Here is a 13,678-nt window from a genome sequence, read left to right as displayed (position 1 = left end):
CAATTTATGATGACATAGACTTCACTTTTTGAAATTATATTTTCAACATGCAATTTCAAGATGAAATTACATGTTGAAAATGTAATTTTAATTTAAAATCCCATTTTCAAAATGTAATTTCAAAAAGCAAGTTAATTTTCTAAATAATTTAAAAAGTGAGTTAATTTTCTAAATTGTTTTTTTTTTAAAAAAATATTAAAAAAAAAAAACTCGGGATACTAATGCCCTTGGTTTTATGAAAGGAGGATTATGCCCTTGATGAACGGATATGGAGGATAACAAGAAGGAATAGCAAGGGTTTTTAGGTCTTTTCCAGATATTATTACCAAGGATAGCATGGATAACTATTTTTTTAAAATAATTTTAATAAAAATATTACCAAGTTTAATAAGAGAGATTATTATTTATTAATAGTCCTAATATACTTTTCTATAAATTTGAAATCTAAACCTCCTCTTCCAAATGGATTGAATACAACAACTTTTTTTTTTTTTTTGTTTTTTTGGAACACCAAATACAACAACTTAGTTCGAAAAAACAAGAGCAACCATATAGAGTCACCTTGAGGACCATTTATTTTTAGAGTTAAATTAGGTAAAATTATTAGTGTAAAAATTATTAATTAAGAGATTGAGGAAAATTGTATTTATTTGTAATATATTTTAATGAGGGAATTGACTATATAAAATATCATAGATATCCTCTGGTATTTTTGATATATTTTAATATTAAAAATCATATTTTATAATTTTTTTTGGTACTATATTATATAAAAAAAAAAAAAAAAAACCCACACACACAAACACACAACACAGACACAACACAGATAAAATAGTGTTTTTCTTTAAGCTAATCCCCTCACAAGTTTTGAAATCCAATACTTTTGCTAATCCTTTCTTTCAAGACCCATGCTAATTTGAACAGACTATCAATTCCAAATTCTACTTTGCAAACAAATATGATTTTTTATGGTCCCTTCTCGCTATGAATCCAATCCTCTCATTTATCTCCCAAAATAAACAGGGCTAAGTTTTTTTTTTTTTTTACCATGCGGGACATTTTAGAGAGAGAGAGAGAGAGAGAGGATATTTTTTTGGATACTAAGCCAAGCCCTTTGTTTTATGAAAGGATGATTACGGCCTTGATGAGATAGATATATATGGAGAATAAAAAGAAGGAATAGCAAGGGTTTTCATGTCTTTTCGAGATATTACCAAGGATAACAAATTTTTTAAATAATTTTAATAAATATATTACCAAGTTTAATAAGTGAGGTTATTATTTATTAATAGTCCTATTTTTATTTTTATTTTTTTTTGAAATCTCAACCTCCTCTTCCATAGTTTGAAAAAAGAGCAATTAAGTTCATTTTTTTTAAGGATTAAACAGTGACAACATTCGGATTTAAATATTATTATTACAAAATAAATAAATAAAATTAGATGGTGTGCATATTGGATAAGTGTTATGAACATCACCGAATTCAACATAGATTGAGAAATTTTTTTTTAAAGAAGTTACCAAATTTTTAAACTTAAAATTCAAAATAATTATATAAAGGAGGTTGTATAAGGTAATTTAATTTAATAATAGAAAAAAGTAATTAATTGGATGTGAATACAAATAAATAAATAAATATGAAAAAAAAGCCCTTCATTCATGAAGCCCAACTGTTCATCCAAAAACAAAAACAACAATGATTTAGACCACTAAAAAATACACTATTAATAGCACTAATGCATTGGAAATGATAAAAAAAAAAAAAAAAAACAAGGCATAGAAAGTGAGCGGGACCCACTGCCACATCATTAGTAATCCTTCTAATGCTCCATTTCTAGTGCTCTCAAGCATTTTTCAAACAAAAAACGTTTTGGGACCATAACAAAGCAAGCTGTCATCAACCACAAGTTGGGCTCTTCTTATATAAGTACATTTTTTATATTTTTTTTTATTCATATCATATTTCTATTTTTTTACACATCTTTTCATAAAAAGTAAAAAAATATATTTATTTACATCACCCTAAACATATATTTGTCAAGGCAGTAAAATTCATAGCTTTGAGTAATATTAATACTTATATGTATATATCTATATTTTATTATATCTTTTAAATATAAAATCCACTAATTTAAATCAAGGGAGATTTTCCATAGATCATTTTTTACCTACTTATATTTTATTTAATTTATATTATTTTTTTATATTCCAATAAATTCTATAAGTGATATAGTTATTAAAATATCCCTAATAATATTCACATTTACAAGGTGAATATTTCATGATGTGAATGTTCACACCGTCAATGTGAATGTTTACATTACCAAACTGCTAACTGTTAAAAAAATATTTGTAAGGGAAAAAATATCCACAAAATACCTTAAATATGAGAATTAGGATTTGATAGATTAAATATCCAAATAATATGACTTATTAAAATATAAGAATATTTTATGAACTAATTAGAATACAAACATTTAAAAATGAATTTTCTAATAAATTTTCCTTAAATGGAGGGAATCATTAATTATATAATATTTATCCGGAAAATGTTTGGTGGCTACAAATTATGTGGCTCAAACGGTCCAAAAATCTCAAAACGACGTCATTTTGACATTTTCAGAATTATTTTGTACCAAAAACGATATCGTTTTGACATTTTTAAATCATTTGAATTACAAAATTTGTGACCACCAATCATTGCCCATATTTACCCCCTCGTTAAATATGTAAACAAATTTAGGGTTGGTTTGGGATATTCTAAAAAATTATACTTTTTGACTTATTGGCTTATATGAGTTGGATTTGGGTTGTGTTTGATGTGATGTGTTAGAGAAATGATGTGATTTAAATAAGATGATGTGACTTAAATAGGATAATAACTTTTTGACTTTTTGTATTATTTAGGCCAAGTTTGGAAAAACTAAAAAAAGTGCACTTTTTGACTTTTTATGAAATATGGGTTGGATTTGAGTTGGGTTTTAAGTGATGTGTTAGAGAGGTGATGTGACTTACTTAAATAGGATTGTGACTTTTTAAATTTTTTAAAGGATGCCAAACTTAACCTTAGTAGATGCCAAACTTGACCTTACTTTTGATCAAAGGTAGATAGGCGTGGTCCCATTGGATGTGGGATTTACTTTTTAAAAAAAAAAGAAAAAAAAAAGGGAAAAGAAAAAGTCGTATGACACGTGATGAAAACGGAAAGAAAAAGCCTAGCCTAAAAAATTCTATATAGTACATATATATTATTATAATTTTCTTCACCAAACCTCAAGTATGTGAGGTCAGGAATATTTGTCATTTCTTGATTTGTTTTAAGAAGTTGATTAAAAATTAATTTTTAAATTTTTTTTAATTTGTTTTAAAAAAATATATAAAAAATATATAAGATAATATAATTCAAAATAAATTAAAAGCTATAAGATTCTAAAATAGCTCTTTGTATCACACAACATATAAATTAGGTGCCAATTTTAAAAGAGTGATGCGGAGACCCCCAGTGACTAGACACCCCCAGCACCCTCCAGTGTCACATGACACACTGCCAGTGGCTGAAGTCCAAAAAAAAAAAAAAAAAATTATTTTCCAGCCAATCAGCAAGGACCCCATCACCCCCATTGGGGTCCAACGCATTTTCTATTTTAAAATTATGAATATTAGTTGTTATATATCATCCAGGTTTTAGTTAAATTATTTACCGTTTATATGACTGAAAAATTGACAAGAAATTATTTTGATTTATTAGATTTGTAATGGTTATTTCTAGACAACAAATAAATTAGGGTGATGCAAAATGACGATAGAAAGTTTGTCTTTCATTTTTACCATTTTTACCGTTTATAAGACTGAAAAATTTATCATTTTTTTACCTCGGTTTAATTTTTTTTTCTCTTTCATTTTGGCCGTTCTTGTTTATAAGGTTATTTTTTCAATTTATTTTTAAAACTAGTTTTTTAATCAAAATTAAACAAAAAATATCACATGTTGACATAAAATATATTATTATATTTAATCTATGCTTCTAATTCATACTTCTCAAATATAATAATATATTATTTTAAGGTTATAAAAAGTTGATAATGAGAGTTGCTATATAATTTGATCTAACTATATAAAACACTGTTTCTATTGAGTGATTATTTGTTGTTTTGTGTAGTATTGTTCTGCATCATTTATCACTTTGGCCTCGTTAGATAACAGGTTTTTTTTAGTAATTTTTTAGATTTTTTGATTAAAATATGATATAAAAAAAGTAGTTTATTTGGGATGACTTGTTAATTTTTAACAAAAAGATATAAAAAAAGTAGAGAAAAAATAAAATTTTTAACTTTTTGATATAAGTTATCCTCAAAATTCTAACAAACAGTACTAGGTTCAACACTTTAACCAATAAATAAAAGTTAGGGCAAGACAACCGCATATATATGTTTTTTTGTTTATATTATCGAGTTATATGATATAATATTATTTGTATTTATTATTTAGAGAAATATCACATCATTGAAATTTTAAAAAAGTAATTACAAATTATTGAAAAAAATTATAAATATTAATAATAACAATTATTAGTTTTTTCATGATTTTGTTTTATTTTCTATCAAAATAATAAATCAATATAATGATATTCTTTCACATGTGCCTATCATTTGTGCATTTCATCAAACTTAACTAAAGATTGTGGGGAAATTCTATATCACCTCTAGTTACCACTTTGTGTATTTGGTTATGATTTGTTGTATTGTTAATTATAATTTATTATGATATTAGTTATGATATTATTTTGATTATAAAATAAGACTTCTTTGTTATGCTTTACGTGTTGTTTAATTATAATTTTTTTTTAAGTTATGATTTTCATAATATTAAATTATGTCATTTATAATAATTAAATTTATAAATGACATAACTTGCCTATGATACACACCTTTACTCTACTAACATAACTCCATAATTGTGTAAACAAACTTGGAAAGTATAAATACATATGTATTTTATCTTTGCCCAAAAAATAAAAAATAAAAAAAGTATGGGACCTATACTTTTTTTTTTTTAAGATAAGAAAGTATAAGAATGAATATATGGTACATTTGATAATAAATCGTTTAATAAAGGCTTATTTTGGGAAAATGGTAAAAAGTGATTTTTTGGCTTTTAACTAAGTTTTTGGCTTTTTTAGACAAATGATTTGAAAAGTTGGTAAAAAGTGACTTTTGACTTTTTTCATTAATATTTATTTATAATGTCAAATCATAATAAAATGATTAAAGTATCCCTAGCCAATTAAAAAATTACACATTTTTACCCTTTCATTTTCCATCTATGGAGGGTAATTTTGTAATTTTTCTTTTGACTTATAACCAACATCCCAAATTAATTTATAGCAAAAAAAAAGTCACTTTTTACGTTTTGACTTTTTGCCAAAACGCCACTTGTAACCTTCTTTCCAAATTGAACCAAAATATATCATAATATAAAATAGATTTTAAAAGTGATAAAGTGAACCTCAACGCAAGGACAATATGAGTCTCACTCTCACATATGAAAAGAAAAAAAAAAAAAAAACAAACAAACTTCCATGAAATGGATGTATACCATATCAAAAAAATATAAAAATAAAATACGGAACATGTACTTTATTAATAATACTATAATATTTAATGAAAAAGAGAAATATTAAAAAAACAAAATGAAACACGGTCTGTTGAAAAATAACCGCAGAAGAGCATCTTGTGATCCGAGTCCCACCATCACCTAACTTTCACAAACACAACACAACACAACACAAAAAATTATCACACGTGCTTTTTGCTTCTTAAAAAGCCCGATAACGATTGTTGTACTACATTCACACACCATTGCTTGTTTCGCTTCCCTCTCTGATTTCCAATTTCTCTTTTGGAAGAGTCTACCTCTTTTGTTTACGGATCCAAATTGTTTCTTTTGCCAGTTGTGGGTAAATTTTTTAGGACCCAAATTGTTGTTCTCTAGCATTACTCTCTCTCTTTTTGTTTCTGAAACTACCCATTTCGTTTCTCGTCTCTATTGTTCTTCAATCAGGTAAAGAAGGCATTTTTGTGTTAATTTTTCGGAATATATTTGTGTATTTAAGTCTAAATTTGTTCTTTCTTCTGCAAATTTTATTTTATTTTGTTATCAATGATGCCAATATATGCTTTCAACTTTGCCATGAATTGGGTGTTTTTGTTTCCTTCATTGGGTTAAATGTTGGTGAATATGAAGTGGGTATGCTTCGATGGAAGAATTTTTTAATTTGTTTTTAGCAAAATGAAGCAAGATTTGGGTGAAAGGGATATGGTTTTTATTTTTATTTTTATTTTTTATTTTAAATCGGTAGTGAAACTGGTTGAGTTAGTGAGTCTGTTATTGATTGTTCTGCTGGTACGGCAAATTTATATGAAGTAAGATTAAAACGGGTTTGCTGCGTGTTTGTGGTTATCAATATCTTGGAATTTTTTGAACATGTTAAACTGTTGTTCTTTCATGCTTCTGATTAATTTTGTTATATTGTCATTCTTGTTTGTTTGATGGACACAGCTCTTTGAAAGTGTAGATTCATGACAATCTGATTTGTAAATTCTGTCAAGTATGCGATTGATAAATTTGCAAAGTTGTTCCTTGGAACTTGAGCTAAATTTTTGCTGATCTTGATTGGTTGGAAGGAAAATTAATGGAAACCATAGTAAATAAAATTTTGTCTTATGTTTTGTGTTGTTGTTCTTGGTCCAACATAAAATAAAACTCACCTCATGAAAGCAAGTAGTTATCTTTGGCTCAATCTTGTGAGATTAGCTTTCTCTTATTTGGAATTACTTTTATTTTTCCTTTGCCATCATTTTCCTTTGATTAAAATGGAACACTGCATTGTTTATATGTACTAATGCATATGTATGTTTATTTTCAACATTTTACATTAATGTACTGTGATCTCATTCTTCTAATTTTGACAATATAGAAATCCTCCTGGCCATTTTCTAATCTTGAAATTTATCTTCTTATTCTTTTTTGTTGTTTTCTAATGTGTATTATTCAGGTGTCCCAAAACAAACCAGAGATCTCGTGTTTTAAAGGTTTAATTTGATCACTATTAATTTCACTAGATAGTGGTTATAGCAATGGGCACTCCTGAAGCAGTTATGCAAGTTTTGGGTGGGGCTTTGCCTCGTCTTTTCTTTTCTGACAAATGCTTTAGCATATCAGACTCAGATTTTCTTTCTAAATCCTTTGTTAAATATAGAAAGAGAAGGGGCTCAAAGTATATGCAATTACTGAATTGTTCAAGCAAGCTACGAGGTAGCTTTGGTAATCATTGGTTTCCAGCCATAGGCAAGGTTCCATTTGGAAACACTTTAGTAGATCGATCGGTACTTATTAGTTGCAATTGTCAGCAGGCTGAAAGTGTGAGTGGAGCAACTTCAGCTAATGGAAATCGAACATGGTATGTGGATAATGCAAAGAAATTAAGTACAATTAATGGTATTGTGAATGGACCTGACATTCTAGACTTTGAGAAGGTTCAAGAATCAAAACAGGAAACAGAAGTCTTTACATCCAATGGCAATGCACCTGCAGCTGAACCAGTAAGAGATACCTTGCACAAGGTTTGTGTTGACTCTATTGAGGACGAGGCATGGGAATTGCTCCGGGAATCTATGGTTTATTATTGTGGTAGTCCTATTGGAACAATAGCTGCGAAGGACCCAACCAGTTCCAATGTTCTGAATTATGATCAGGTCTTTATCCGTGACTTTATACCTTCTGGTATAGCTTTCTTATTGAAAGAAGAGTATGACATTGTTCGCAACTTCATCCTTCATACATTGCAACTGCAGGTAAATGGTTCTATTACGCACTTGATCTGACAGACAAATTATTTGCATATCCTGTTTTGTAATGGTTAGAACTCTTTCACTCATAATTCTGTTTTGGATTTTCCCGAAGTATCAAGCTGTTTGTTGCTATGACTTTTTGTTAATAGTGTAGTTGTTCAAAATGAACATGTGTGGTTTACTAGTCTTCTTCTTCTTCTATTCTATTCTTTCAAACTAGTATGTTGACTCTGTTCATGATTTAAATACGTGATCTGAACTTTACCTTTGAAGAAATAAACTTGCAAATCGAATGTACTATGTTATTTGTCCGTGGTAGTGGTCAAATACCAGTTTGCCTTCAAATGGTTTGTTGAAATCTGAGAGATGGACCTGTCTTGATAGTTCAGTTGGCTGAGGCAAGCAGTCAAGAACTAGAGGCCTCTGTTTTTAACTCTCCCTGGGCTTGCCTGACAGTGAATGCGTGCATCTGTACGCCTTAAGTTTGGGTCAAAATGATTTGCTATCATAAGATGCGTTTTCTATAAATTAAAAAAAAAAAAAAAAGAGTTAAATAAAGGGTCATAGAGCATCAATGACTTAAATCACATGAGATACACTTTCTGAATGCTCATGTTTTTGGAGACTAATTCTAGTATAAGAAAGTTTGAGCACGATAAACAGTGCATTTACATAATATTATTTCATTATTGATGACATGTTAAAAGAAAATCACTCTTGCATTTCTTAAAAAAGGGCAACAGTTCTAATGAAACTTGGCCCGAAAAAAGAAAAGAAAAAGAGAACTAGTATGATAACAAAAACCCCTCACCAATTGGAACTATGAGACTTGTACAAGGCTGCATCTAGTGTACTTTGTTTTAGGATATGCAGCACACCATGTTCTCGTACTTACCAAAGAAGAAAAGAAGGGCATACTGTGTTCTGCTACTGATTAAATAGAAGGAGTGGTGTAGCTCATCCCCTCTCACTAAAGCAATATGCTTTCCATGTAACATAGTTACACGCTCCTTGCATGCATTTGTATGTAAGATGTATAGTTGAATAATAGAACAATGGTGCCTATGCCATTCTGGATTTCATGTCATATGGAAGCTGACTAGTTGCAAATACACTGCATCTATGTAATCCTCAGTTGTGTATTTGGATCCACAGGTGTTTACTTGTAATGCATACAACTGACATAGTTAATTATGTGATTTGAATATATATTGATCATTTTAGTGTAGAATTGTGCATGACTCGTGTAGTCCTTATTTTGTAGAGCTGGGAGAAAACTATGGACTGTCATAGTCCTGGTCAAGGTTTGATGCCTGCTAGTTTCAAGGTGCGCACAGTTCCCCTGGATGGTGATGACTCAGCAACAGAGGAGGTATTGGATCCTGATTTCGGGGAGGCAGCAATTGGTCGTGTTGCACCTGTTGATTCTGGTAAATAAACATATCATTTCAAAAAGCCTATTAAGCAAAATATACATATCCTGGTATTAGAATTTTATGAACTTTCTTTCTTTCTTTTTTTTTTTCATTTTATGATATTAATTCCAGGATTGTGGTGGATTATACTGTTGCGTGCATATGGAAAATGCTCTGGAGATCTCTCAGTTCAGGAGAGAATTGATGTCCAAACTGGAATTAAAATGATTCTGAGGCTATGTCTTGCTGATGGTTTTGATATGTTCCCAACTTTATTAGTGACAGATGGTTCTTGTATGATAGATCGCCGCATGGGAATTCATGGTCACCCTCTGGAAATTCAGGTTAGTAAATCATTCATATTATTGTGTATATCTATGAAAGACATTGCCAATGCTAATGTTAGAAATGATTGTCCTAGAGAGGTGGTTCTTTTTAGTTATGGTTGACTATGCTGAAGGTTGATGATTTTAGAGAAGATACAGTGGTAGTCAGATGATTCTCTAGTTGACATTTGAATCTGATAAAAAATTTAAATCTAAAATTTGATACAAATCTTTACATCTATGTGGCACTGATTGTTCTTTAGATATCACCAGCAAAATGTTGTTGATATTTATTTATTTATTTGTTGAAATGTTTCTCTTATATGCTGGATATACGTAAACTGTACCAGGGTGGATTTTCTTTTATTTTTATCATCTTTATGCTTAGTAAGATAAAACAGTATTATTTTGGTAGGGTGTTTCTTGTTGTTGTTGCAGGCACTATTTTATTCGGCATTACTTTGTGCACGTGAAATGCTTGCTCCGGAGGATGGATCAGCTGACCTAATCCGAGCACTGAACAATCGTCTTGTGGCATTATCGTTCCATATCAGAGAGTATTATTGGATTGATATGAGAAAACTCAATGAGATTTACCGCTACAAGACAGAAGAGTACTCATATGATGCTGTGAACAAGTTCAATATCTACCCAGATCAGATTTCTCCTTGGCTTGTGGAATGGATGCCTAATAAAGGAGGTTATTTAATTGGAAACTTACAACCCGCTCACATGGATTTCCGTTTCTTTTCTCTTGGAAACTTGTGGTCTGTGGTGAGTAGTCTTGCAACAGCAGATCAGTCACACGCAATATTGGATCTCATTGAAGCCAAATGGGCTGATTTGGTAGCAGACATGCCATTCAAGATATGCTATCCTGCCCTTGAAGGTCAGGAGTGGCAGATTATTACAGGCAGTGATCCAAAGAACACGTAATATTTCTACCTTGAAGAAGTGATAGTTCTTCATCCTTGAACTACGTCTTTAAAAAAAGAAAAAAAATTGCATCTCACCATCCTTGTGGTTTTTGGTGCAGTCCTTGGTCCTACCATAATGCAGGTGCCTGGCCTACTTTACTCTGGCAGGTAGTCAGTTGCCTTTGATTTTTGACTGTGGTGCTAAATGCTCATGTTTTATTGCTTCTTTAAGTTTCTTGATTCAATTGATGCTTAACAGAAACCATGGTGGGTTGAGTTGAGGAGCCTATTACTTTGTTATATTAACTTGTAACTGGCACCACTTCATTTCTAATTTTCGGTGGGGTTATAATTTACTTCTCTCTGGACTCATTCTTAATTCCAACTACAGCTGGATTATAAAAACTGATCTACTGGTAGAGTGGGCTTTCTTTGTGAGTTATTTGTCACGTTTTACACAGTATATGAAATGAGTCTGTACTGCTTCTACATAACATCCTCAAGATGCCAGTGATGTTAGTACTACCTCTTTTAATGCAGTTTTCACTTGTTTGAAACCTAGCCCCCCACCCAGTGTTCAAAAAAATAAAAAATAAAACCTGAGCTCCACCCCACCCAGCAATCTGGTTGGTGCATTTCTATAACTGTCCCACTAATTTGATGAAACATTACATAGCATGGAAATAAGCCTTTCATTATGTTTAATTTTATTTTTTGTAGGACTAGTATTATCACCAAATCTCAACATGTCCATGCTTGCACATGACTATTTCATTGTATATGTGCGAAGTTTGCACTTGTTATTGATTATTAAGATTTGATGTACAGCTATCAAATGCTGTAGGAAACATTTTGTTTTGCCTATTTTTGTGGTTTCCAAGTGCTTAACTTCAATGGAAGACCTACTCTTCTAATGTAACACACAAAATGTTTTGTTATTTTTTAGTACTTCAATTTTTTTTTTGAAACATGCATCTTTGAAGAAACACCAGACAATGCTAAATTTACTATCTATTAGGGCCGTTTTAGAGTTTTAGAAGGAACTATGTTATATAAATTTACATCACATCTTCACAACCCTGAATAGAATCCTTGTCGCATCCTCACAGCCCTCACATCCTCACAATCTGAGGTCTCTGTTGCTTTAAGATACTTCTGAACCCTCAACATATACTCTTTATTAGTCAGAACATGAGTTTGTAGTTTAGGATGTTTGCTCTTTTCCTTTCTAATGATGCTTAGTGAGCACCGGGCTGGATGACCAGCTGGGTACACACTATTTTCATATATGTGGATCTGCATCATTGTTACACTCACATATTTTGGGTATCATTCTAGTAATAGTTTAGTGTTGACAATGCTTTATCTTTTTGATGATAACGGAAATTATGGTTAAATGGAGTTATGCTTGTTTAATTTGATTTTTTAACATAGTCTATAGTAGTTCCTGTGTAAAAATTAGAAACAGTATGTTGCAATAATTTAACTGGTCTTTTGCAGCTCACTGTTGCATGCATTAAGATGAATAGACCAGAAACTGCTGCAGAAGCAGTAGAGGTTGCAGAGAAGCGCATATCCATAGACAAGTGGCCTGAATATTACGACACCAAAAGAGCAAGGTTCATTGGGAAACAATCGCGGTTGTTCCAGACCTGGTCAATTGCAGGATTCCTTGTTGCCAAACAACTCCTTGCTGACCCTAGTGCAGCCAAGATTCTTATTACTGAAGAAGATTCTGAGCTTGTCAATGCCTTCTCTTGCATGATCAATGCCAACCCACGAAGAAAACGCGGTCCAAAGAGGCCAAATCAAACCTATATAGTGTGAGCAGATTTTGAGAGTCTGCCACAAATTATTTGGCAAAAGTCAATTGATCGTAAACCTTGGGGTTTATAATATACACCCCAGCGAAGGTTTTAGACCGTCTTCCATTGGTCATTGTTTCTTGGCTATTAATTGTAATATAATTTTCATTTTATTTTTTTGTCTCGTTTTTTGGATGGGTAAGCTCTGATTCAATAGCCTATCCATGTATTATTATTATGTTTTGCACTGCAAATATCACATTATAGGGATTATGAAACTATTTCTTGTTGAAAGCTTCTATGGCAGACACATCACTGCAATGGATAATTGAACCTATTTCTTCTGTTGGGGGACCCTATAAAATAAATGATTTGAATCATCCAGATGATCTGAAAGAGACCGACAATCCTAAAAATTCTTGAAAAATTCCTCTGATATTGATTTGTGATTATAATTCAATTTTAAACAATAAATAGTAATCTTAATCAAACAATCAATAACAAATCGACATAACGATTTGACGTGGAAAAAGTCACAATTGGACTTTTCTAATTATGATAAAAAAAATCATGAGCTAAAGTCATAAAACAATTCACTAAAAAGACAGAATTATACACAAGAATTCTTAATTACTTTTACGTCCGAATTGAACAAATTCGATGTGTCTCTATCAACACCGTCTTCACCTCGGAATTGCTTTGTCCAACGTTGAATCCAATGTTAATGTCGAATCTACGACGATAAGGCACTCCAAAATCCATCAAAGTTTCAGACCTAAGTTTTTCGGAATTCACCGATGAATACCTCTCTCTTTTTGTGAATGAAAGTATGAAATAACTCTTGATATTTGTCAATATATAATTCGTTAATCAATCAATTACCTTATATATATATATATATATATCAAGGAAACTCATATAAAACACCCTCCAATATAGAACACTTTGTATTTTATTACTATCTGAGAATCTGAACGCCTTAAACCTTAAAAATGACAAACAACGTAGTTTATATTAAGTAGAGCCGCGAAGATCGCTCGAGCGTACACTTTACCATTCAAGCGGTTTGACTAAAGGTAGTGCTCGCATATAGGCCAACCGCTCAAGCACAACATCCACTGCTCGAGCGATGAAACATCTTTTCTTGAAGTTTAGAACACATCCAGATATACTGGATGAACCATTCACCACTCAAGCGCACAAAAGACTGCTTGAGCGGTCAAACAACTTTGGACTCTTCTTGACTTCGGGGTCGCTGTTTAGTATAAAGTGACAAATAAGTCAGTCAAGATATAGAATGTCAGTACAAACTTCTCTGCACAAGCATAACTCGAGTTGGATTTACATCTAAATTCTCATAATTCA

At 31.0% G+C, this 13,678-nt stretch overlaps 1 protein-coding gene across 1 annotated transcript; it reads left to right on the top strand.

Moving 5' to 3' along the window:
• Positions 1–5,739: 5,739 nt before the first annotated feature.
• LOC114303856 (neutral/alkaline invertase 3, chloroplastic-like) lies at positions 5,740–12,607 on the top strand. The gene is made up of 7 exons (XM_082872323.1): positions 5,740–6,060; positions 7,055–7,853; positions 9,115–9,280; positions 9,398–9,609; positions 10,030–10,523; positions 10,628–10,676; positions 12,009–12,607. The coding sequence occupies exons 2-7, from the start codon at positions 7,137–7,139 to the stop codon at positions 12,333–12,335; spliced, it is 1,965 nt and encodes a 654-aa protein (XP_082728449.1). The 5' UTR covers positions 5,740–6,060; positions 7,055–7,136; the 3' UTR covers positions 12,336–12,607.
• The last annotated feature ends 1,071 nt before the right edge of the window (positions 12,608–13,678 follow it).

Source organism: Camellia sinensis, chromosome 1 (genome assembly GCF_055761805.1).
Source record: "Camellia sinensis isolate YWXY chromosome 1, ASM5576180v1, whole genome shotgun sequence".
In the NCBI taxonomy this organism is placed as follows: domain Eukaryota; kingdom Viridiplantae; phylum Streptophyta; class Magnoliopsida; order Ericales; family Theaceae; genus Camellia; species Camellia sinensis.
This window is presented reverse-complemented; position numbering and strand designations above follow the sequence as displayed.